General features: G+C 33.3%; 1 protein-coding gene across 8 annotated transcripts in view; it reads right to left on the reverse strand.

Moving 5' to 3' along the window:
* Positions 1-231: 231 nt before the first annotated feature.
* Positions 232-24930, reverse strand: part of LOC140055365 (adenylate kinase 9-like) — a 43439-nt gene continuing 18740 nt past the window's right edge. Inside the window, exons 10-34 of one of the 8 annotated variants that reach the window (XM_072100692.1) lie at positions 24722-24781; positions 22541-22600; positions 21555-21671; positions 20347-20367; positions 19753-19993; positions 19195-19425; positions 18842-18871; positions 17402-17502; positions 16804-16863; positions 16062-16214; positions 9876-10094; positions 9241-9338; positions 8690-8902; positions 7882-8169; positions 7173-7601; positions 5813-6040; positions 5278-5496; positions 4548-4761; positions 3966-4167; positions 3646-3792; positions 3291-3508; positions 2686-3052; positions 2262-2360; positions 1872-2089; positions 232-1404 (exon numbers count right to left, since the gene is read on the reverse strand). In XM_072100692.1, the coding sequence (XP_071956793.1) occupies positions 1193-1404; positions 1872-2089; positions 2262-2360; positions 2686-3052; positions 3291-3508; positions 3646-3792; positions 3966-4167; positions 4548-4761; positions 5278-5496; positions 5813-6040; positions 7173-7601; positions 7882-8169; positions 8690-8902; positions 9241-9338; positions 9876-10094; positions 16062-16214; positions 16804-16863; positions 17402-17502; positions 18842-18871; positions 19195-19425; positions 19753-19993; positions 20347-20367; positions 21555-21671; positions 22541-22600; positions 24722-24781 (4445 nt within the window). In that variant the 3' untranslated portion in view covers positions 232-1192. The remainder of the gene's footprint in view (positions 1405-1871; positions 2090-2261; positions 2361-2685; positions 3053-3290; positions 3509-3645; positions 3793-3965; positions 4168-4547; positions 4762-5277; positions 5497-5812; positions 6041-7172; positions 7602-7881; positions 8170-8689; positions 8903-9240; positions 9339-9875; positions 10095-16061; positions 16215-16803; positions 16864-17401; positions 17503-18841; positions 18872-19194; positions 19426-19752; positions 19994-20346; positions 20368-21554; positions 21672-22540; positions 22601-24721; positions 24782-24930) is intronic. The other 7 variants (XM_072100695.1, XM_072100693.1, XM_072100694.1 and 4 more) reach the window with 7 other exon arrangements.

A 24930-nucleotide genomic window follows, 5' to 3' on the forward strand; every position in this document is an offset into this window, starting at 1 on the left:
AATAATATTTTGTACTAGTTGTAGGCTTATATAACTCTTTTAAATTTAACTTTTATCTATTGTAATGTACGTTACAGGGGTTGCGGATATAATGTGTTATGGCACTCTGTTGCTGTTAACTTAAAAATTGTAAGAACTTCATTGCAGGTTTGAAAATGATACAATTAAATATTTGAATAAGATGTGTAAACTAACATTGAAATCCACTAGTAAAATGAAAAACACAAAATACTTATTTAAACAATTTATTCATGTTTACTGAGAAACACTTCAAATACAAATATTTTTGTTTATTTACAGTAATCATTTATGTATTCATATTTTAATACTAAATAATATTTACATAAATTTTCAATAATTCATAAATTATATACATATCTTGCAAATAATATTGGCGGAAGGATTATAGAGAATTTGCACAAATTTTGTTTAGCTTATTTGACGGATTGTGCAATATGTGGCGCAGAGACTCTGTCTGGCACAATACATCAGATAAGAAAACTTGGCATTAACATGTGTAGTCTATTTTAGAGGTTTAGTGGTTGGATAAATTGGATTCAAATTGTTTGTCAAGAAAATTTTGGTAATAAGTTTAAGATTGATTTGGTTATGTAATTATCTTTACTTAAGACTTATATAGTATATATTTTATGGGCCACTTTCATGATGAGAATTGCCAGTGCTCATCTGGCATCCTATATTTATTCAATGCAACCATGTTTAAAACCATCATTGAAAACATTTGCACTCAGTATTTATATAACTAGTTGTTGGGTAGGCATTATCATTTCATTTATTATTATATAACCGACTAAATATTCAACCAGGGAAGAGTTAAATTACATTAAATGTAATTTAACTCTTCCCTGATTCAACTAATATAAATATATGGTTTGGTGGGCTGAAAAAAGTCACCAAATTTAAGACTATTCAATGTTTCTATATTTCAGCTTTGTTGCTGAGAAATTCATCTGTTTTCATTTGCAACAATATAACATACTAAACATAAGTGAAATCTATATAAATGACAAAATCTATTTTATATAATTTCACCAGTACTTTAACTTAAATCTTATACAGAGTAGTAATAATAACAAACCCATTCTAACATTAATCAACATCTGTATGTTTAATTTATTACATTTGCCTTTAAAATTAATTATACATTATCATGTGTATAATTTACATAAATTTACATAAGCCAGGTAGGTGTTGGCTCTGTACCTCTCAAGTTCAAGAAACTGTTCATTTTGTGATCAAAGTCTATCGGCCTTGAATTTGGATCACGATATTTTAATGTCATATTGTTGCCTAAGTATTTAATCAGTTCACACTGGTCTTCAAACTGGATTAGTTTCTTCTTGAACTTTTTTCGGACATAATCGGAACTCTTCGGGTTGTATGCTAAAAAAGGAAAGAGTAATATTATAATTTACACATTTTAATTAGTAATTATTCATCCTGATACTATAATGCTCTGTTTTGACAGCTTTATGCCCTAAAGGTTTTCAAACAGGAAGAATCTTTGAAATGTATAAAGATCTTTGTTAATTATCAAATACAGTGGAACCTCTTTTGAAACACCCATATTCGATGAACACCCTTATTAAGGGGATATTTTTCATTGAATGACGGGCAGTATATGTTATTAGTAATATGGACAACCCATATTTGTTGAGTCCGAAAGGTAGGGTGTCCTCTTAATAGAGGTTCTACTGTGTATATATATATATATAATAGAAATGCTTCTCGTTTTGATTTAGCTTTTCGCTTTTATTTTGCATCTCCATTGAGATCCAGCCACTGATACCCACAGCATTGTCATTTTTTCAGTAATTTGCCTTTGGATTTATATAATAGAAATACAATACCTTTCAAATGGTATGCAACATAGAGTAAAGCTGATCTTGAAGCACTTATGAATGGGTACTTGGGTTTGAAGCAGCCTACTGCTGTTAGACTCTTAGTTACAGCTGTTGCCAGAGTCTGTTCCATGTAGCCTAGCATTGGTAATGATGTCACTAATAAAGGATCCTGTTTAGGTGGCAACTTGTGGGGTAGCTTCAGGTTGTAATACTTCTCAGGAAGTCTGTAAAGACAAAAATAATAGCATAGACATGTATTAGGGAGCACTCGTGCTTAGCCGTAGGGATTTAGTTCCATGTTGTGTTTCCTGCCACTTATTTTGTTGTGTTTGTGATGTTTTTGTCGAGAATAAGAATAAAGAATTAGATGACTTGCAATCCAGCAGATTTGTTTACCTTAGAAACTTCTGCAGTTTCTCTTCAGTAACAAAGCAATATAGGTTTTCTCTGTATTCTACTATTAACTCTGAATTGCCAGGAACAATTGCCTCATACCTGTTCAAATATCAAAACAAAATTATCTTTAATTAAATTTTCTTTGTTTAATTTGTTCCCGTTCAATGTTCTGAATATTTTTACCTAATTTCATCAACTTCATCACAGTACACATGCAATAAAGTGAATAAAATTGAAAATGAGGAAAACTTGCTAATGGTACTCAAAATTGTTATACTACAACGAAGATATAGTTGCCACTGAAAAAGCATAATTATGTAAATCTAATAATACAAAATTACTATGAGAACATTTGTATTATCTTTCAAGGTTCATTGAAATATTGACAGATGCTTAAGATTTGAAGATCTTACAACCAACTTACCTAAGCTTGCCGTCTAAAAATGTCACAGGACAATATCCTTGAAGTTCAATCTGCATTGGGAACATTTTCTTTGCATCTGCAGCAGACCTGCGATGCGGCAGCAAATCTGGAGGCGGCAACTTTCGTGGAGCAAGTGGAGGAACGTACTTCTCAGGATTTGACAGGAATATCTCTAAGTTCTCGGCGTTCTCCATCTTGTAGTACCGAGCTCGGAATTCAGCTGTAAATTCTAGGGTTCGATTTGTAGAACAATCGACAAGTTCTCCTTTGTTTGCTAGGCTTACAGGACAATATTGCTGGAAGTCTCCAAGTCGAGCTAGACATTCTTTGGGCGTTATACACATGTCAGCGATGGAAGCAGCTTTACCTGGAAGATAAACACAAGTTGAAGTCATCAGACAAATTTGAAACTTATCAGCATTATTAGCTTCATATAGTGAGATAATACTGAATCCCACTTAATATATGATACAGTTACGGAAGCTCCTAGAGACTAGCAGCGAAAGTAAATACACCAACTACTAGCCTAGCTCATGACTACCCCTTTTGTGACCTCCTAAAAAACTCCTGGCTACGGGCTTGTTAAGTAAGGCATACATACAGACCTTCAGATATTCTCTGTAAGTATGTTTGAATCTGCCTAACACTCTTGTGAGCTTCACTCTTTGCCATCTCCCACACCTTCCACTTGGACTGTTCTCCATTAACCATCACCCAATTCCGGTGCTGTTCTTTGTACCATTCCCGCACAGCTGTTATCTCCTTCTGCCAGGTGGCTATCTTTATGGCAAGGTTCTGTGCGCTGTCATGAAGGGGGAGTGTCCTGAAAGAAACATAATCATGTATTGATTCTTATTTATTTTGTTTATCCAAAAGCAAACACATGACCGGCCAAATACAGGATGTTAAAAACATGCTTTTAAAACCAAGGTACAAAAGCGACATAAAGAAACTGCCTACCTGTCAGGTGACATTCTGTCCTTCATTCCTCTTACAATGACCTCTCTACTGTCAACTTCCAACTCTAGCACCACTACAGGGATTATATTCAACTCAGTCATCAGGTCTACTTGCTTCTTTGTAACTGGATAACCATCAAATATATATCTGAAAAAAAGTAATTTAAATACATAGTAAAATAAGTGTGATGAGTCGCAACATTTGCAATCAGGTTAAATATTGATTCCTAGCCTCCTTCCACACACACTAGCTACATTATTCCAGCATCCACCCAAAAAACGACTTGCTTAGTTACTATGTACTCCTACTATAATACTCACCCTCTAGTATGACACCTCATATTCATGAGTAAGACCTCAAGAGCCTGCACAGCCAGCTCATCTGGAACAACCTTGCCTTTCCTGAGATGATTATTCAACTGTTCAGCTAGCCCTGATTTAGGTTGTTTGTCAAGCACAAACCTAAGAGCTTCTCCCATTGACAGACGTGCCATTCCATACTCAGAAACAAATCGATTTGCCACTATGTATAAATTGGAACAAAGACATTTTAAATTTAAATATTTTGGTTTTTAGCCTTTTCAACCACATACAACAGTTCTATATATGTACAGTAAATCCTTGGTGTGAAACATGTACGTACTTTCCTACAGTTCAAGTATTATATGTATGAAATTCCACATGTGCCAAAATATCTATTTTTATACTAATTTCGGTATAGAACCTAGACTAAGTTTGATATACAGTCGACTCTCCCAATACTACATAAAAATAGGAGATGCTCTTAATACAAAACCATACCTTTCTTGAAGTCTAAATGAAATACCAAGACTTCCGGAAAACCAGACATTTTTGGGCAGCCCAAAGGGTCCAATATTAGGAGAGTTAAATACTAATACTCACAAGCAGTTTTTCCACTCTTTGGTGGACCGATGATTGCCATTCGTATAGGTACAACTGGCTTAGGGGATGGTTGCTTCAGATACTTAAGCGGATTCATGATGAACAATTCCCGGGCCCTTATGCTTGACAGGAAGTATATATGTTGCCGGTATATGACCGGGTAAGTGGTGAATCCTGGGCCGTGCATTGGTTGGATACAGTCATCTTCCATTGTCTAAAAACAACATCATTTAAGACAAAAAAGAATTTGTAACATAGGTGTATAGAAATAATCAATGAAATTAATACAGTAACAACATTTATGCATGCATATTTCCACTTATATTTAAAGCTCTATCTACATAATCAAACTAGTTTGACAAAAAAAGTGTGATGTGCCCAAATATGGTAGTGATATGCCAAATTATGGTAGTGATATGACATCATTGTGTCTATAAAAGGGCACATCATATTTTTGTCACATAAAGTTTGATAGTGTAGAGAGAGCTCGAGGTAGAGGTTGTGTGACACACATGCATAGTCAAAAGTCAAGTCAGGGAGATTTCCATTTTTACAGGCTAGGACCATGTAACTAGTTACATCATGTCAATTTACTGTGTTTATGCAAGGATGCATTGGGATGTGCTTTCTCACTCGATTTCTTTTGAATTTTGGTTGTTTCTAGGTCAAGGCAAGTCCAACAACACATCAATGCATAGTTCATAGAAAATCAAAAGCTCCAAATACAAACCTTAACAGGACACCATCTTCCAAATCTACTGGGATTTTTATAACCTATTTCCAGCATCCTCTTAGCAACATCTTCTTTGATTGGATAAACCCTCTCAAACAAACTCTCACGACAGTCTACGACTGGTCTAAGGTTCTGCTCAAGTGTATAGCGTACAATGTGTGCCTTCCGGCCAGCATTGATATCAATTCGTGGAATCATCAATTCTTCAAAAGATTCCTACATGATGAAATATTTTAAAAAGTTAAGCTTTAAAGATGTATTGTCCTCCAAAAACATGAAAAATGAAGGTTGAAAAAATTAGACTTTAAATATAGTTCTAATTAACTTAATCACAATAAAACAGAAACAAATACATTTTTTCAGGTTAATGATTTATTTTCAGTCAAATTTTTGGTCAGAGTTTAAATTATTATGGGACATTAAAATTGGATATTACAAAATAATTAAATGGGTGGGACAGTATATCTTTAACAATAAAAAGTTTGTCAATATATTACAACTTTTAAAAGAAAAAAAAAATTGAAATATGTACCTGAAGAGAAACAAGTCTATTCGTATCATCATCATGCATCTCAACAATTTCATTTTTTAACCTATCTATGGCATCCTCTTCCAGCTCCTCATCATCTTCCTCTTCTTCCTCTTCCTCCTCAAACTCTTCTGCCAGCAGCGTATCAATGTCATCCTCTTCCTCATCATCATCCAGGTCATCATCCGACATATCGGACTCATCACTGTCTCTTTCAGCAGCTCGTTGAGCCTGTAGATCGGATAAAATGATAAATTAGAATAAATTGTTTTAATAATACTAAAAACTCATAATCATTAACAATTTTTGGTAACTAAAATAATTAATTTTTTGGCATTAATTGTTTAATAGATTGTAAATTCTACATTGTTATAATTCTAATATAACATAAATTATTATTTAAGATTTAGCAGTAAACAGAACTTTTCAATGTACTGTATATAGTGTATATGAACACTAGATTGTACATGCTGTTATTATATTACTATTATATGACTACAATATATGCAAATTAATGATGAAATAGATGGTGATTTGTTAGATAGATGATAGCAGTGTGTATATTGTAGGAGAATTGACCATTATATATTATAAACCATTATAATGTATTGTAACAGGTTATCTCCCTATGAAATCTTATAATGAAAGATGAAAAAAAAGTGATATAGCACAATAAAATAGTGAATATTGATGACGACAGTGATTCATGCACAATCCAAAGCTCTGTCTACACTACCAAACTTTATGTGACCCAAAAAAGTGTGATGTGCCATATATGGACATGATGTCTACCATATTTGGCACATAACACTTTTGGTCAAACTAGCTTGATAGTGTACACACAGCTTTAGAGATGATAACAATCTTCTTATCAATGATGCCACACTTTATAGTGTCACCTGTTGTATTAGTACAAACTTTTATTAGATTAAAACATTAAGAGTATTAATAAGAGGTTATATTTCATGAGAGGGTATATATTAACACAGCACAGTACTTTGATAGCAAACCTACCTTGCGTGCTGCCTATAAATGGGTGAAGGAAAATAAAGCAAATTGGAACATTAACATATATAGCCTTAATGGTCTACTGCAGCGAAAGCTTTTTATTCAATACTATTTTTTCTATAAAATCTAATATCAAATGTGTAGAAATGGAAAATGACAAACAATAAGAAAAAATCAACAATCTTTATCCAGTTTCTTGTACATATTTTGTCTACAGAAGTCGTCCTCAAAAATTACCATATCATCACTATCCCAATATTTATTTATCACTAAGGTGTCTGCTTAATAAGGAATGTATGCTGTATATGTGTGTAATACAGGTAAATATGTAAGTAAATGTAATATAAATGCCTACCAATCTTTCAGATTTTTTCTCGGTCATCTCAGCTTGGAGTTCTAACCTTCGTTTGTTCATAGCAGCATCACGTTCCTTCTTCTTCCTTGCTTTCCTTCTTTCCTTTCTTGCTAGCCTTCTATCTCTCTTTTCCTTCCATTTCTTCAGTTTTGGAGGAAGCAACCTCGTCTGGATGTCAGAGTCTTCAACGAGTAGCGAGACTGCAAGGTCTGGAAAGAATCCTTTTTCAGCTAGAAAGTTTGCCTCGTCAGCCGAGTGTGGGAAGCCCTCTAAAATGAAGCCTGTCGATTTGAATGGTTCCTCATTCCACCAGCCTGATATGATCTTCTCTAAAGTCTCATGTGGTAGCGTCTCATCGTCTATCAAGTATGCCTTGATATTTTCCTCTTCTTCCGTAAGTTCAACTTCTTGTTCCTCCTCTTCCTCTCCCTTCAAATTTAAATAAAACAAAATTATTAGGACTACTCCTCAAAAAAATGTTTGAATCTACAACTAGTCCTGGTGGTAAATTCTTGCATTGTTGTTATGCATTATGCATGACCACCTGCTTAGTTAACCTTAATTTATCAGAAGCTCAGATCATGGCTGTTCTTCCCTTTTACATTTTCTTTTGGAAACACAAGTTGATAGAGAAAAGAGACAAAATAAAATAAGTTTGGTGCTCTTCCTAATTATTATTTTTAGCATAGAAAAATACTGTCAACTTTACCTCTCCCTCTGCCTCTTCTTTTACAGTTTCTTCTGTGGATTCCTTCTCTTTCCCACCTTTATCCACACCGTCTCCACTTTGGTTACCATCTTCCACATCACTATCTGGTTCTTCATCTTCCTCCTCATAATCTGGACCCACTTTCTTCTTAGTCTTTGCAATTATAAGCTCTTGAAGACGATCCTTGAAGGAGATGTGGAAGATACCAAGCTTCTGGGCTAGAGCACGGCCGTGTAAAGTCTTACCTGCACCTCTTGGACCAAGCAGGAACAGGCGCACTGGAGGAGGCTGTAAAAAACAGTGATATGATTACTAATTGGTATTCAGAAGCAGTGTATCTCAATACAAGACTTAAAGATGTATTGTCCCACAAAAACATGAAAAATGAAGATTAATAAAATCAGAATTTGAATAGTCCATTTTGTAGTTTTAAAAAAGTTAATAACTTCCAAAAAGCGAACAAAAAATAATGTTTGACTTATAGAATTACAAAATAAATGGTTAAATTCAACGAAAAACACATTGGCTGGCAGTCAATTTGACAACTGTTTGCTTTAAATAACAGTTGTTTCAGTTTAAGAAAAAAAAAAGATTTGTTTTCCCTAAATTTTTGGTCTGAATAACTATTTAATTTAACAATTAAAATGGCAATTTTTTGTTTTCTAATATTTGTTCAGAGGGACAATATATATTTAAAAACAAAACAGGAGACATTATATATGTCTAAAACATGTTATACATTAAAATACGTGCAGGAAAGAACAAGACATAGGGGTAATCAAATAAATTCACAAATACATAACTGTACCTTGAATGGTTCTGTTTTTGCTATATACAACGTTGGGTTTGTCAGAAATCTTTCCTTTTCATCTGAGGTTGAGAAGTACCAGACCCTTTCCTGGAACTTGGCTCCCGTCTCAGGATTGCCAGGCCAAAGGACATGTTTCTCTGCAAAGGATACTGGACAGTAATGCTTGGTGTCACCAAATGGTCTCCTCTTGTTTTTGGCAACTTCTTCATCCTATCAATTAAAATATTGAGATATAAATATATTATATGTACATAAGAGAAACCTTTTCTACCACAGTGTAACTGTATGTATATATCTACAATGCTCTGACTACAGTATCTCTGATTCTTCAATTATAGAAATGTTACTACATTAGAAGTAAAACTTCTCATTTGAACCATCCCTTTCCAGGGGACACCCTGCAATGTAGACACTGTCCTGGAAAACAAACAAGGGGAAATTTATATGTATTGCGACTAATTGGCAACCTCTATTCAGGGGACACCTCTATCAAGTGTCTATCTACTAAAGTTGTCCCCTGAATAGGGTTCTATTGTAGTATTCCATACCTCCTCTTCCATTTCTTCATCTTCGTCTGCATCTGCGTCTTCGTCCTCTTCATCCATGTCAATACTGGTGAACTCCCAAGGTCTGTACGTGAATGGCACTAAAGAAAGTAAGAAAAGAAAAAAAATAATTGTTCAATCAAATAACATGTTATCGCTGTCCAGAAATGACTCAGTTGAGTCGTCGAGTGATTAAAAAAAGGTCACTGAAAACCATAGCCATAAGGACTTAAAACTGGACGATCTGTGTACACATCATATCTGGCTTGTGTGCACAACCCCAGTGTATCTTTTGTAAAGATTAGAAAGTTACCCCAGTGTACTGGTTAATTTCAGCCCTGTCATTTTACGGTGGGCTAACACCTCGGCAGTTGAATATTACCGAAACCACAAGTGTGGCCATACAGTATGTCCCAATGGAATGTAATGGACGTTCTGTGTACACATCTGGCTTGTGTGCAAAAAAAACCAGTGTATCTTTGGTAAAGAGTAGAAGGTTACTCCAATGTATGTACTGATTAACCTCAGCCCTGTCATTTTGTGTTGAATATTTTGTGTTGAATATTACACAAGAGTGGCCCTGTCCCAATTGGACAACAATAAACTAATATTATCAATAAATAAAATTTAAAACATACATTCTACATTAGTGTAAGCTTCTTTCAGAATCTCTTCCTCCTTTTTGTTCACAATTTCAATTGTGATTGGTTCAATGTTCACCATTCCAGTCAACATGCCATGAATTGATGGCCACTCACGATCAAAGTCTCCTCTTGCATCTTTGTACTTTTGAGTCTCTGGACCTTCTGGTGGTAGGGGGTCCTCTTTTGGTTCTTCCACATGTTCCTCTTCCTCCTCTATTGAACGAATTTGAAAATTATGAATATGGTGGTCATGTTAATTATATGAAATAGTCACAGCATTCAAGAATCCAAAAATTATTTTAATCCTAAAAATCGTAGGTGAACATAGTCAAATAGCAAAGTTAAAAAAAAAAAGAAAATACAGTTTTTAGATCAGAATTTAAAGCATGATAGTAAAAAAACTGCATAAATATTTAATCTAAAATTAAATTTGGTGTAATGAAAAATCTAAAATACTACTCTACTATACCGTATGAACTCTTTTATATACATTACAGTATATGACCAAGTACAATATTATACTTGAGTGTAACCCAAAGGCTAAATTCGGACAGAACTTTGGTTAAGAATAATCCGACACACTAATTTTGTACCTAGGCTCCATGGGACTATACTCGGTCATACTGCAATTATAGAAGCTATAATGATGTGGACAGAGCTTTAGATTGCAAAGCCTTATTAAATAAAATATAGCACTTTCTAAACTATTCACAGCAAACGCAAATTAGTATTTAAGTTCACACAATCAGGCTACCTTCTTTCGTGGACACAATGGAAGACTCTGTATTAGTTGAAGGCACTGTAGTAGGTTCAGCAGGAATAATTTCTGTAAGCAGCATGCAAGCGATAGAAGATTAATATACAATATCAATAGGCAATACATCATGCAGTTAAAAGCTTTTATTTTATCATAGACTGCATAGATTTTCTATAAATTTATTGTTAAGCAATAAGGTTGATAGTTCTTGATAAGATTAATTAACTTAAATAATACAAGCATTTATGAAAAGTGTTGTTAATATTTCTATTTATATATGTATTGTTTTGTAACAGGGGGTTTCTACTTATAATAAGCTATGCTTCAGCGATTCCCCTTTTCATTCTTTTGTTTTGTACTATGATTATTTATGTATGTTTATGATTATGTGAATGGAAATAAAGAAAAAAAGAAAGAATTACTTTTACAATCTTTCTGTTGTGACATTATTAGGGGGACACTTTTGTGAAATAAATAAGGGGAAATGATTTAAGGGCAATCCATATTAAGTGATTGAGTCATAAAGACTTTAATAGAGGTTATTCTACTGAATACTTGTATCAAGTGAGTAATTACACTACTTTTTAGCTTTGGCAAAAAAAAATTTATCATCTTGTCTTTAACAGTAAAAACCAAACAGTGAATTCATACACTTGCTTATAATAAACATCATCGTGTTATCAATGTTTTTCCATTTTTGTGACATTTTACTATAGGCTTAAAACAAGAAAGTAGTTGAATGTATTAATATTAGATAAAATGTTAGTATTGTATTATAGTGTATCAGAAGCTCAGATTAAACTTTAATTTTATAAATTAAAGAGGTGTATGTGGTAGAGGAGATGAGAGAATAAGGAGAAAAACCTGTTACAATTAGCAGAACATAATGTTTTTATGGCCAGTTCAAAGATGCTTGTAGGTGTATGGTGTTTAGATGGTGAACTCAACAAAAATTGCAGTGTACACACAAAAGTGAGAGGTTAAAAACAGACAAGACAATTAAGCGCTTCGTCTGCCTCATCTGGCTACGGTCCTGGTACTACTGTACATTATTACAACATTCATCACATATCAGTAGTACTCCCCCACATTTTACCACCCCTTGTCTAGCTCAGAATCAGGGACAACAGCGTCGGTGGTTTTAACACTGACTAGAGCATGTGCACTTATTGTTAGGAAATAGTAATTAGGATAGTAAGTAGGATAGTAATAAGCAATTCCTTAGTTTTAGTAAACTCTTTTCTTCAAATAAGTTTATAGAATCACAACATTCTTCACATATCAGTACAGTAGTACTACCGCACATTTCATTAGGCGCAGGAGCCCCGGATAGCGTTACGTTTGAAAACCCCAAAAAGTGAGGTTTTCAACCATTAGCGGCATGAATGATGTGAGTGATTAATGTGTTTTACGGACGGTTTCAAGGACTATCCTACCAGTGGGCTGTTCACTGGTCAAATGATTGACACTTTGTATCACCGTTTGTAACTGGAGCTGTACTGGAAATATTAAAAAGTTATATTAATATAATATATTCTGTGTTTTCATGTTTTGAGAAATTGTATATCATTTCAGATGTTTCGCGCTGTGCTTTTATTTGTTTCGCGCTTCGTCTTGTTCGAGCTTCCTCCGTACATACCGATAATTAATATGATTTTTCATTTCATTTTTTGTACATTATTAACAAATAGCATACAGAACCCCATACAGAACATACCCTTCTCTGAGAAAACACTTGTGGGCGATTCCCCGAATACGACATGATGGAATAGCTTTGGAGACTTTGACTTTGGAGTAGGCCTAAATTGAAACGTCAAGCAACTCAACAGTGAGTGAGTGAGTCATATGGCCGAGCGGTTTACCGTACCTAAAGAGCCAACAGCAACATCGGCAAGGGTTCGAGGCCGACTCGCTCCTAGTTCTGGTGATGGAACAAGTCTTCTCGGATAAGGACTATAAACCGTAGGTCCAGTGAATACAGTTATAACCTGTGTGTACTTTAAAGAAACCCAGTTCATTATTCGAAAAAGAGCTGGTTCACACAATAGCCCCTGTATCAGGGGGATTACCACCTATCTGATAGGACAGTGATTAATTCACTATTGGTAATCCTTGGCCACATTGCCTAAAGACATAAAATAAACAGTTCTTTTCAGAACTAATATAGGCCTATGTGGTGTACCGCAAATTTATATCAACAAATATGTAACTTGTTTAGCACGTTTAAAATGGATAGCAAAACATATTTTTAAAAAAAAACCTGAATTATTTCAAACAGACAGCACATTAGTTCAAACGGATAGCACAATAGATAGCTCAATCAAATGGATATAACTATATAACTGTACTGTGCATTCTATACGGATTATCGGGTAGCACATTCTTTCAAATGGATAGCACATTCTTTCAAATGGATAGCACATTATTTCAAATGGATAGCACATGAGGTAGCACAATCAAATGGATTATTCTATGATTATCGGGTAGCACATTCTTTCAAATGGATAGCACATTAGGCCTATTTCAAATGGATAGCACATTCTTTCAAATGGATAGCACATTATTTCAAATGGATAGCACATTATTTCAAATGGATAGCACATTGGGTAGCACAATCAAATAGATATAGTACTGTACATTATTCTATAAGGATTATCGGGTAGCACATTATTTCAAATGGATAGCACATTAGGTAGCACAGTCAAATGGATATAGTACTGTACATTATTCTATACGGATTATCGGGTAGCACATTCTTTCAAATGGATAGAAAATTATTTCAAATGGATAGCACATTCTTTCAAATGGATAGCACATTATTTCAAATGGATAGCACATTATTTCAAATGGATAGCACATTAGGTAGCACAATCAAATGGATGTAATTGTACTGTACATTATTCTATACGGATTATCGGGTAGCACATTCTTTCAAATAGCACACTATTTCAAATGGATAGCACATTATTTCAAATGGATAGCACATTGGGTAGCACAATCAAATGGATATAGTACTGTACATTATTCTTTTTAGGATTATCTGGTAGCACATTATTTCAAATGGATAGCACATTAGGTAGCACAATCAAATGGATATAATTGTACTGTACATTATTCTATAGCCTACGGATTATCGGGTAGCACATTCTTTCAAATGGATAGCACATTAGGTAGCACAGTCAAATGGATATAGTACTGTACATTATTCTATAAGGATTATCGGGTAGCACATTCTTTCAAATGGATAGCACATTAGGTAGCACAATCAAATGGATATAGTACTGTACATTATTCTATACGGATTATCGGGTAGCACATTCTTTCAAATGGATAGCACATTCTTTCAAATGGATAGCACATTGGGTAGCACAATCAAATGGATATAGTACTGTACTGTACATTATTCTATACGGATTATCGGGTAGCACATTCTTTCAAATGGATAGCACATTCTTTCAAATGGATAGCACATTATTTCAAATGGATAGCACATTAGGTAGCACAATCAAATGGATATAATTGTACTGTACATTATTCTATACGGATTATCGGGTACCACATTCTTTCAAATGGATAGCAAATTATTTCAAATGGATAGCATGGATTTGGGTAGCACAATCAAATTGAGCACATTGGGTAACACATTGCATCAAATGGGAGCCTACTGTACAGTTATTCTATTGAATTGAATTGAAATATATATTTATACTGGGTAACCTCTTCAGTCAAAGACTGGTCTCCCAGAGGGCCCAGTTGGTGATCAGTGGCTGTGATGTACTAATACACCGGGGTAACCCCCCACTCGTCTCGAAAAATGTACTAGGTTCTTTAAAGTACACACGAGCTAGATGTGTATTCTATTATCGGGTGTAGCACATTAAAATTGAGAGGATAAGATGGACATCATAATTTATTATTAAGGGGAAAAACAGCAAATCCTTACTGAGGGGACACTCCTATAAAGCGGACATTAAGGGGACGGGGAACATTTAAGCTCAGTGCCAATGTTCACTCAATATATTTTCCATCACAAAATAACAAAAAAGACGAAATATTTATATCCATTTATCGTTATTAAATAAAAATGGATATCATGATAATTATGATACTTTGTTTGTCTTGAAAGTTTTCATTGGTGAAACGTTGCCTGCTACATTTTGAATTTCCGAGTCCAGATCAGTATTGGTATTTGTTTTCCGTGATCTATTCTAACTAATGAAACAATTTTTAGAAAATGATATATCTATTCATATTCATATTCATTTATTATCCAGAAAAAATAATACAAAAACAATACAAAAAGCATATATAACATAGAACAACAACAAGCAGAGAAAAAGCGCAGAACACTATCCTGGCGGATTGTCAAAAAGCAATAAATATCGCTATAAAAGACTCTCCTGATAGTGCTGGTGGCAAAATAACATTAACAAGGATAAACATTTAACAACCCGGTAACATAGGATTTATATAAAACAGAATAAAAATTGCAATCATTATAAATAAACATGTCTGTTATATATACCGGAAATCTGATAGATATCATCTAAGTGATGTTTTACATATAAGTTATAACGTTTAACTTTTCATTCTCCATACATTCAATTCTTTTAATATAGTTCTTGTATAACACCATATCAAGTAGTAGTAGAAATTATTGTAGGTTTTTCTTATTATTCAGTCAATTCAGTGTTTCTATACAGAAAAGAGTAGTCAGTGGCCTTAACATCAATTAATTGTATAATTTGCACCCAAGGTCGAATAGCAAGAAACTCAGGTCCAGTTACATTGGTGTTCATTGGTCAATAGGAAATGAACAGCACACTTATGGGTGGTGACATGGGGCCTGTTCGTAGGGGTTGAAAATACCAGCTTATTCCCGATTTCCGTTCGCGTGATCCAATTAATAATGGTCGTCAGGAGAAGGCATATTTCGGCAGGATTATCGGCGTTAAGAGGCATAAGGTTTGTCGCAAGGATAAGCAGTGTAAAAGGTAGCAAGTAATTGTTATTGTAAAGAAAGATCGCGAGTAAAAAATATACAACACGAAACTAGCGTGCGAAAATGGGGTCGTAGGTTGTAAAGACAACTGACCTTAAAACGTAATTTCCGGTTTGTGATTCGTCGATTAAGCATTTAAGCGGTTAAATATTTCAAGTACGAACAACGCTCAATTTATAACCCGAGGCATGGGTGAAATTAAGCGCTTATTTTAACCACCGTACGAACACGACCAAAGTTTAGTTATTGATAAGTTGTCCTTGGGAAAAACACATTAGTTGGGTTGACCATGGGCTGACAGAGTTAACGACTTCGTAACGCTATCCGGGGCTCCTGCGCCTAATGTTAGCACCCCTTGTCTGACTCTAGGCCTAATTGTTTGTTGGCTCTTTTCTACATTTCTCATCTTGGTATAAAATACCTGATAAACTGTCTGTGTCAAGTACACTTTCCTTTGTACTACCCCCCTGATCATTCACACTCGAGTCCAGCCCAACAGTAGCAGGCTCAGAATCAGGGACGACAGCTTCGGTGATGGTGTTTTCAACACTGACTTGAGGGGGTGCAGTTATACCTATTAGGTTTTATGTGATACATAGTGATTGTTAGTGATAAGCAATCCCTTAGTTTTAGTAAACTCTTTTTTTTTCAATTAAGTTCATAGAATTACACACATACCATATAACTATACAAGTTAGTATGCCCTTCATTATAACATATTTCCATAGTTATATTATAGCAGTGCATATACATTATTATATCAAAGACAATATAACTATACTGGACATCAATTGTTGAATCTTTAGTACTATGAAGCAAATATAAAGCAACTTTAATTATGTGATGACCTATGACATACGATGATCATTCAATTTGCGACAACCTACAGTAGGACCAGGGACCAATGAACTACAGTAGTTATACTGTATGTTGCATTGTCTGCAATGTAGAGTACACTATGGACAATTATAAGTCGATTTCCCATTACAGTTTTGGTGGATTGTAGGTCCAGAGGATACCAACAAGACAATAATGTATAGATCATATGTCCAAAGGCTCCCTAATGACAAAGGTCATAGGTTAACACATATCAGAAGTTCTTTTTAGGTTAGTCTGGCATTAGTGACATTAAGGTGAAGAGAGTGCCTCTCAATAATCTATACCTTCTTCTTGTTCAGTCTCTGGTTCTTCCTCTGGGTCTGCATCTGCATCTTGGTCAATGTCTGTCACATTGACAAGGGGAGGGGATGAATGAATAGTTGATTGATTGATTTTATTCGATAAAATAGTTAAAATATACAATGTACATATTAAAAAAGAATACCAGGATAACCCATTAAGTCGACAAATAAAAAGTAAACTTATTTCCAATGGGGTCCAAATAACAAATTAAAAGGAAAACTAAAATTTAAATGTTGTAGTATAATACTGCTGCACAGTGATTATATAACGGCTCACTAACTAAACCCAGGGGCCCGGACCTTATGGGGGCCTCTGAGGAATAAACAGGCATTAAATATGTTTAAAAAGCTAACAATGCCCAAGGCCTTATGGGTTCCAAAACCAGGGGCCTCAGCAGGCCTCTGTGTAACGTCACTACTGCTGCATTGTAACTATATTATATCATAATAAGACAGATATTCAAAAAAATAAAAAAATTTGTATTAGAATAAAATTTCATAATACTTAACTAGACTTAAATAAATATCACTGCAAATAAAACTGTAAACATAATGATGTAAGAAATATTTCTGAACATACCGTCGGGATCTTCGCCCTCGTCTATCCTCTTTTGTCGTCTTTCGGCAATCTCAGCCAATCGTCTTTCTTCTTCTTCAGCTTTCCTTCTTTCATCTTGAAGTCTAATATTTTAACAAATTTTTTATTAAAACAAACATTTGTGGATTTCAAGTAAATGTATTTAAATTGAAAGCAATATTTGAAAAAAATGCCAATATTTAATTTACAATTAAAAAAAAAATACTTCAAGAACATTTATTTGGACTGATATTAAAAAGATAAAAGAAAATTGATATAAAATTGCTACAAAAAGAACATTTAAATCAATACTTAATAAATGCTGAATAGTAAACAAGGCTGAGTCTAAAGCTATGTCTACACTATCAAACTAATTGGACAAAGAAAGTGGTAGTGATATTCTCAAATGGTAGTGATCCTACGTCTTTCTCCCATCTGCTATGAGCCATTTTAATGTAATGTGGAAAAGATTAACGCAATAAGTATCTTAGCTGTATTTTTAACTCAATTTGTATTTTTTGTGCCCTCTTTTAACTTTTTATATGACATCTTGTTCTCAGTTTTATGTGATTTTATTCTTTTTTACTGTTTGTGCGACACTGTTTTTAGACAATTTTAATGTGTGTACTTTCAGCCAAAGTTTCAAGCCATTCATGAGTTTGACAATAAAGTTTATTGAATTGAATTGATTTGATATGGCATTATCATGTCCATATTACATTTTTCACATAAAGTTTGATAGTGTAGACAGAGCCTAATGCAAACACGCAAATGGTAACAGACAGTTAAATAAATATTTAATAAATAGTAAATAACACATTTATTTATTTATTAATTTTTTTTTTTCAACAATATTTAATGAGGGTGATCTATCCAGCTATTGCTGATCATTATGGACCCTCAGAGGTTCACAAGACAAACATATACACAAGATGCTCTACATAAACAAAGTCTTATTACAAGTCTTTGGGAGTGAAGTAATTTGGTCCTTAGAAAAAATCCTGACATGTGACGGGACTTGAACCCAGGAGTGGTAGCCAAGCATCATAACCACCAAGCCACAACTCCACTCCATTTAATAATTAACAAGGCCTAATCTTATACGAACATGCAATTGATCAAGTAAAGTACATTAAAATTAAAGCAATATTTTAAAATGCAAATATTTGAGTAGTAGTATACTGTCAGCGACGTCGATAAATCCAGAGAGCGGCGTATTTACAAGGTAAATCGGGACAAAAGTTTGCGATGCAAATTTACATCACCGCGCTAGGGCTTAGATATAGACATTTTTGTCCCGATTCACCTAGTAAATATGGCACCCTTTAGAGTTATCTAAGTTGCTTACTGTAACAAACGAAACTTAAAATAGAAAAACTCAACTTGAAAATAAATTTAAAATAATCAACGCTGCTATAAAAATTTAATTTTTTTAATTTTTACCTAATCTGAAGTCTGAAGCTACTTCCTGTACTGCAGAAATAAAGTAGGAGATATAGTATTTTTAATTTTACATATTATTAATATTAAATCAAATTCATCAAAAGATTTCTATAACACACACCTTAAAATTTCAAAAGAGCTACAAATGCTTATAAAAGTTCCAAAACTCTTTATATTCCATTTTCCCACCATAATTATAATAATGATAATTTTTTTGCAATATTGTTCTTAATTGAATTAATGAGAATAATCTGTACAGAACATCATCTTGAAAAATTGTTTTAACTTCTCTCTCCTCTTTTACTCGCTCCCTTTTCAACTGACAATCAGACATTGTTTTATAAGTGACTCACCTGGCTTCCTCCAGCACCCGATTCTTTTCTTCTTCCTCTTCTTGTTGTCGGATTTTAGCTTTCATATCAACCTCTTCTTTGTTGAGTTTATACCAACGTTTTAAAAGTAAAACACCATTTTCGCTTGGATCTTTTAACATGATGACCTCATCAGGTGCCAATCCTCGATCTATCATGACGTTCCACTGCTCTCTTGTTTGCGGAAAGTTATCGAGAATCCAACCACCAGCACTTTGAGAGAAAAAGATATTATAGTTATTTTATCCAAGGAAATATTTTTATTTAAATTGTTGATTTTTTGTCCACAACAGCTAAAAAAACTCTTGTGCTGTGATACAGTAGTTCGTAAGTAAGGAATTCCCTTTAAAGAGGTATTCCTTAGATAGGAGAATGTTATAAATTTGAAGTTGTTTCCTTTCTTTTAGCCTACGCTTATAAGTGGTAATGGTGAATCTGGCCACAGGACCACAGTGCCTATGGTAACAAGTGTTAGCCCCACATAACTGCTACTAACTCCCATCTACTGTACAGTTTCCAGTAGCCTCAACTGACACTTACATTGGTCCAGACTGATCTCTGCGAATTAGTTCCTTCTCAACTACAGTGATAGCTTCTTCTACTGCATCCACATACTGGTCTGGTGTCAAGGTGTACGTCTGAGATTCTGCCTCTCTAATGGCAGCTTCAATAGCAGCCTGTACCTCTGGATGTGTCTCGTTCACCTCTGTGTCCAGTACTTCGGTTACTACTGATGCTGGTTCAGTGGGGGCGATGGAATCTTTTGTGGTCACATTATCATCTGAAAAATAAATTTTAAAATGACTTTGTAGTTATTGTAAATAAAATAGAAAAAAGAAAAAAAACAATAGAATACATGAATGAATATATGAATTGTTATTACTCCTTCTCCTGGTCCGGACATTTATTTCAAATACTGTATGTAGGCCAGCAGGCCTAAGTATATAAAAAGGCAAAATGAATTATTTATTTACATTGATATTTTTGAAAATGTTATAATACCGTTTAAAATTTGTAAACCATTTTATTTCAGTGTTTTATTCATGGCTGCCAATTAATTTCATATAATGTACAAGACCAATAAAGTTTCTATATTCTGTATGAAATTTTAGTATTATAAAAATGTTATATTACCTTTGTCTTCATCATCCTCATCTATTGATAAAAATAAAAGAAAATAAATTATTAGAATCAATTTAAATCATAATCTTAGGATCAGTAGTTGCAACAGAGCATTGGAATAAAAAAATATAATAGTATAATATAAAAAGTACAGTACAGTTAACTTTATAAAAATCGGAAAAGTAAATTCTTTCTTATTACAGTACACTTGACAAATGTAACCATAATAGATAAAATGTAATTATTAAGTTGATAAAACACAAACAAAATTATTAATAAATACCATTAAAAACACTGTTTAAGAAAATGATACATACAAGAGTAATAGGATTATGTGTAATGTACTAGTGGCTAAAAATGAAATACATACTTTTCAATAAAAGTAGTGAATTACAGTATGTGAGTGAACAGACAAAAGAATTACTAAATATAAATGAAGACTAGATAGCAAGGCTGATTGCAGGCTGAAATATGATTACTTTCTGCAAGAAAACAACTTTCACATAATAAAAGAGTGATATATTTTAAAAACCAAATTCATAAATGATTAGGGATCACATCAAAATAATTTAACTGCAGTTACTGCAGTAATGAATATTTCCTACTGCAATATTGTAGATTTTAGTTTGTTTTAATGTACAAAACAGCAGTCACTGCTATATAAAGTGTTTAAGTTTAAATCCAAAGCTTGTTAAATACTGCAGTAACTGCAGTAGAATAATTTTGCCTTGGTCCCTTAAAGATTACAATAAACACTAGAATAAGTGGAAAGAAGCAACAAATTGTAGGATGAATTGATTAATTTCTGTAAGAATAAAACTTTCACGTTATATGAAAAGATACAACACACCCTACTGTAATATAGTAATATATTTTGCAATTTTAATTCATAATTAGTGACCATGTCAAAATAATTTTACTGCAGTAACTACATTGTTTACTGCAAAAATGTATGATTTTAGTTTGTTTCAAGTTTTAGTTTATCAAGCAGTCACTGCAATAATATAAGTATATAAGTTTATTTTAAAAAAAAGCTTCCTAAGAAATAAAACAGGTTTATAAAGAGTAAACAAATGTAGTCACTGCAGTATAATAATGTTGACATGGTCCCTTAAAAAAAACAAAAACAAAACAAAAAAACAAGTGGAAAGAAGCATGTTATTAATATAGTGAGCCAGACAGTTGCAATTAGTAAGCTAGTTTTCTTGAATATTGTCTACCTTCTCCCACATCATCCTTTTTATCATCGTCTGAATCTTTTCTTTCCTCTTCTTTTTGCTCCCCTTCATCTGGACCAGGTGTTTTATCACCCTCTGACTCTGATAATTTGTATCTCTCTGTGTTAACAATGGAAGCAAACAAATTAGGTATTTACCATTATGATATCATGCAATACAGATAGATATGAACTAGGTCAACAATATAATTTGTAATATACTTGAGTACCAAAATAAAATGTATTATAAATCAATACATTAAAGAGACATTTTCGGGACACAAAGTGTTACCATTGGGATTTCCACTGAATAGGGTTGACTGTTGTGTTAAAACTCATTGCCCCTTGTTAATTTCACAGAAAAGTGTCCCTTTATATAATGTCAAATGAAAAGAAATGTCCCAAAAAGAGAGGTTTAGTGTAGTAAAATTAAATAACAAAAACACTTTTGGAAATTTATTTTACTTTGAGTAATATGCAAGACTTTTTCGTGAAAGGAACGAGGGACCAATTATGTTTGAACATATGTCCAACCCTTATTGAGTAGGAGATACCTCTTTTAATAAGAAACTTGTTCTAAAGTATTCCTATAATACTACAGAGATACCAGAAGTACAAAGTTCTAGGAGAAGTAGAGGAAATTGTATACCACGATAGGCCTACTATTACTATCACTAATAAAAGAAAATTCTATAGAACAGATTGCTTTATCATCGATTTTTTTGATGATCAGAAATTAGTGACATCATAAAGTGTCATTGTCCAGCAAAATCAATACCTTCTTAATAAAAGATATAAAGATATAAATACTGTAGTACTAATTTAATACCATTTTAGAAGTCTTTAAAATCAGCAGAATCAAGATAAGAAGAAAAGACATGATTATTTTCAAAAGGTTACTACAAGTGGTTTTTAGTAAAGTCACAGCAAAACAAAATATTAATCAACTGGCACCAGAATATTCCACAAGAGTTTCAATGTGTTTTATACCTTCCTCTTCCGCCACCTCTGCTTCTTCTTGGGCTTTTATACGAGCGAGTTGCTCAGCAGCTACACAAATTATAAAGTGAAAAGTTAATACTGAATTTATAGGTACTGTAGGTCATATTTTATTATCAAATCGGTTGATTTAACCGAGTGCAAGTCTGTTTACATAGAAAAAACAGGCAGACCTGCTCATACTGTACACACAAGAAAAGCGTCACAGATCACATTATGGGGTAAAGACTAGATCATCTCTCACAGATACACAACAAAAATCAGCAGTTAAAGATCGCATACATGGGTTCCTCCTCTCCGATGTCGTAGGTCTAGAGTCGAAAACCTATTCCGCACCAAGTACTGTAGCATACTAAAGGTATTCATTAAGATTTTTTTTAATTGTGTAATGGCTTTGGCATGGTGAAGTTCAATCATAAAATCACAGAAAAAAATTAAAGAAGCTATTGGGGTCAAAAAACATAAAACCTTGAACATAAGAAGGCACATTCAATACAAACTATCAAATATTTATAACCATTTCTTCTGGTAGAGGCCAATACACAACACCTTTAGCATCCAACAACAAACAACCATTGTATGATTGAAACGTAACAGTAAATATGCTTATGTTGGCTTACTACTACTAGCAACTATTTTTTATCAATTTATTGTTTATGTTCGTAACCCTGGTTTTTTCACTCCCGCATGCATGATGTAAACGAATCAATTCCACTACGTCATGAAATATATGCAGTTTCTATAGTGACGAAAAAAACAATCCACAATGCGTTACAACAAAAGGTGTGTCTACTGTGTCGTACTTCAACAAAAATTATTATACGGTTTCTCTTTCTTTAAATTACAGTATATTCTGAATAAATGTAAGTGAAATATCTGTATTTAATAATGTAAAACATTGATTCTACTAGTACATATATAGTATAATGGTATTTTAACTAAACAGTTTGCAGAAACAAACCATTTGATCACTGGATGAACAGGTCAATTTTTTTGTTAGAATTAGTATATTATAAGCAACTTAATCAGGAAAAAGCACAACAATTCAACATTATTTATAATGTAAAAATCAATCCAGCTTTTTGGCTGCTACAGATTTTTATTTGCCTTAGTAAATTGTTTTTGATGTTTTTTTTTAAATTGAAATAAAGATACCGAGATATATATAAGATACTGTAAGTTTCGGAAGATAATTGTTTAGCAACAATATATTAAAATAAATAAAATGAACTATGACACAAAAGACGAAAATACAAATTTTTAAATTCAATTGGCCATATTATGATGATGTCATCTGATTGGCAAAATGTTTACATGAATTTGTATCTACAATCCAATAGCTTCTAGAAAACGTTTTAATCATGATTATCACTTTTCATTCTGAAGACCTATAACATATTGAAATTTACTGTAAAGATGAAAATAAGTGACCCACGTTATTTAAATTTTTAGACATAACGTCATAAAAATGTTAATATGTTTAATTCGTTCGAAAGATAGTTGCTTGACCTAGATAATATTAAAATCTTGGGGGAAATTGAATACGGATAAGCGAGATGCCCTCTATTGAATGCGATTTCTGCATGAATTCATATCTACAACAAATCTGCTTACATATTTAATTAAAGTTAAACAAATTGAGGGGTCACGTGTAGAAAGTTGATTAGAAATTGATGTTGAGCATTTTCAACTTTCAAAGTGTGCGTACGCGCGAAAATACCAATGTTAAACATTTTGCTGATGATATGAAGCATTCATGTGTCCAAATTTCATTTGAAAAGGCTGTTAGTTTTGAATTTATAGTCAAAGTTCTAGGAGAAGTAGAGGAAATTGTATACCACGATAGGCCTACTATTACTATCACTAATAAAAGAAAATTCTATAGAACAGATTGCTTTATCATCGATTTTTTTGATGATCAGAAATTAGTGACATCATAAAGTGTCATTGTCCAGCAAAATCAATACCTTCTTAATAAAAGATATGAAGATATAAATAGTACTAATTTAATACCATTTTAGAAGTCTTTAAAATCAGCAGAATCAAGATAAGAAGAAAAGACATGATTATTTTCAAAAGGTTACTACAAGTGGTTTTTAGTAAAGTCACAGCAAAACAAAATATTAATCAACTGGCACCAGAATACTCCACAAGAGTTTCAATGTGTTTTACCTTCCTCTTCCGCCACCTCTGCTTCTTCTTGGGCTTTTATACGAGCGAGTTGCTCAGCAGCTACACAAATTATAAAGTGAAAAGTTAATACTGAATTTATAGGTACTGTAGGTCATATTTTATTATCAAATCGGTTGATTTAACCGAGTGCAAGTCTGTTTACATAGAAAAAACAGGCAGACCTGCTCATACTGTACACACAAGAAAAG

Source organism: Antedon mediterranea, chromosome 7 (genome assembly GCF_964355755.1).
Source record: "Antedon mediterranea chromosome 7, ecAntMedi1.1, whole genome shotgun sequence".
Taxonomy (NCBI): Eukaryota; Metazoa; Echinodermata; class Crinoidea; order Comatulida; family Antedonidae; genus Antedon; species Antedon mediterranea.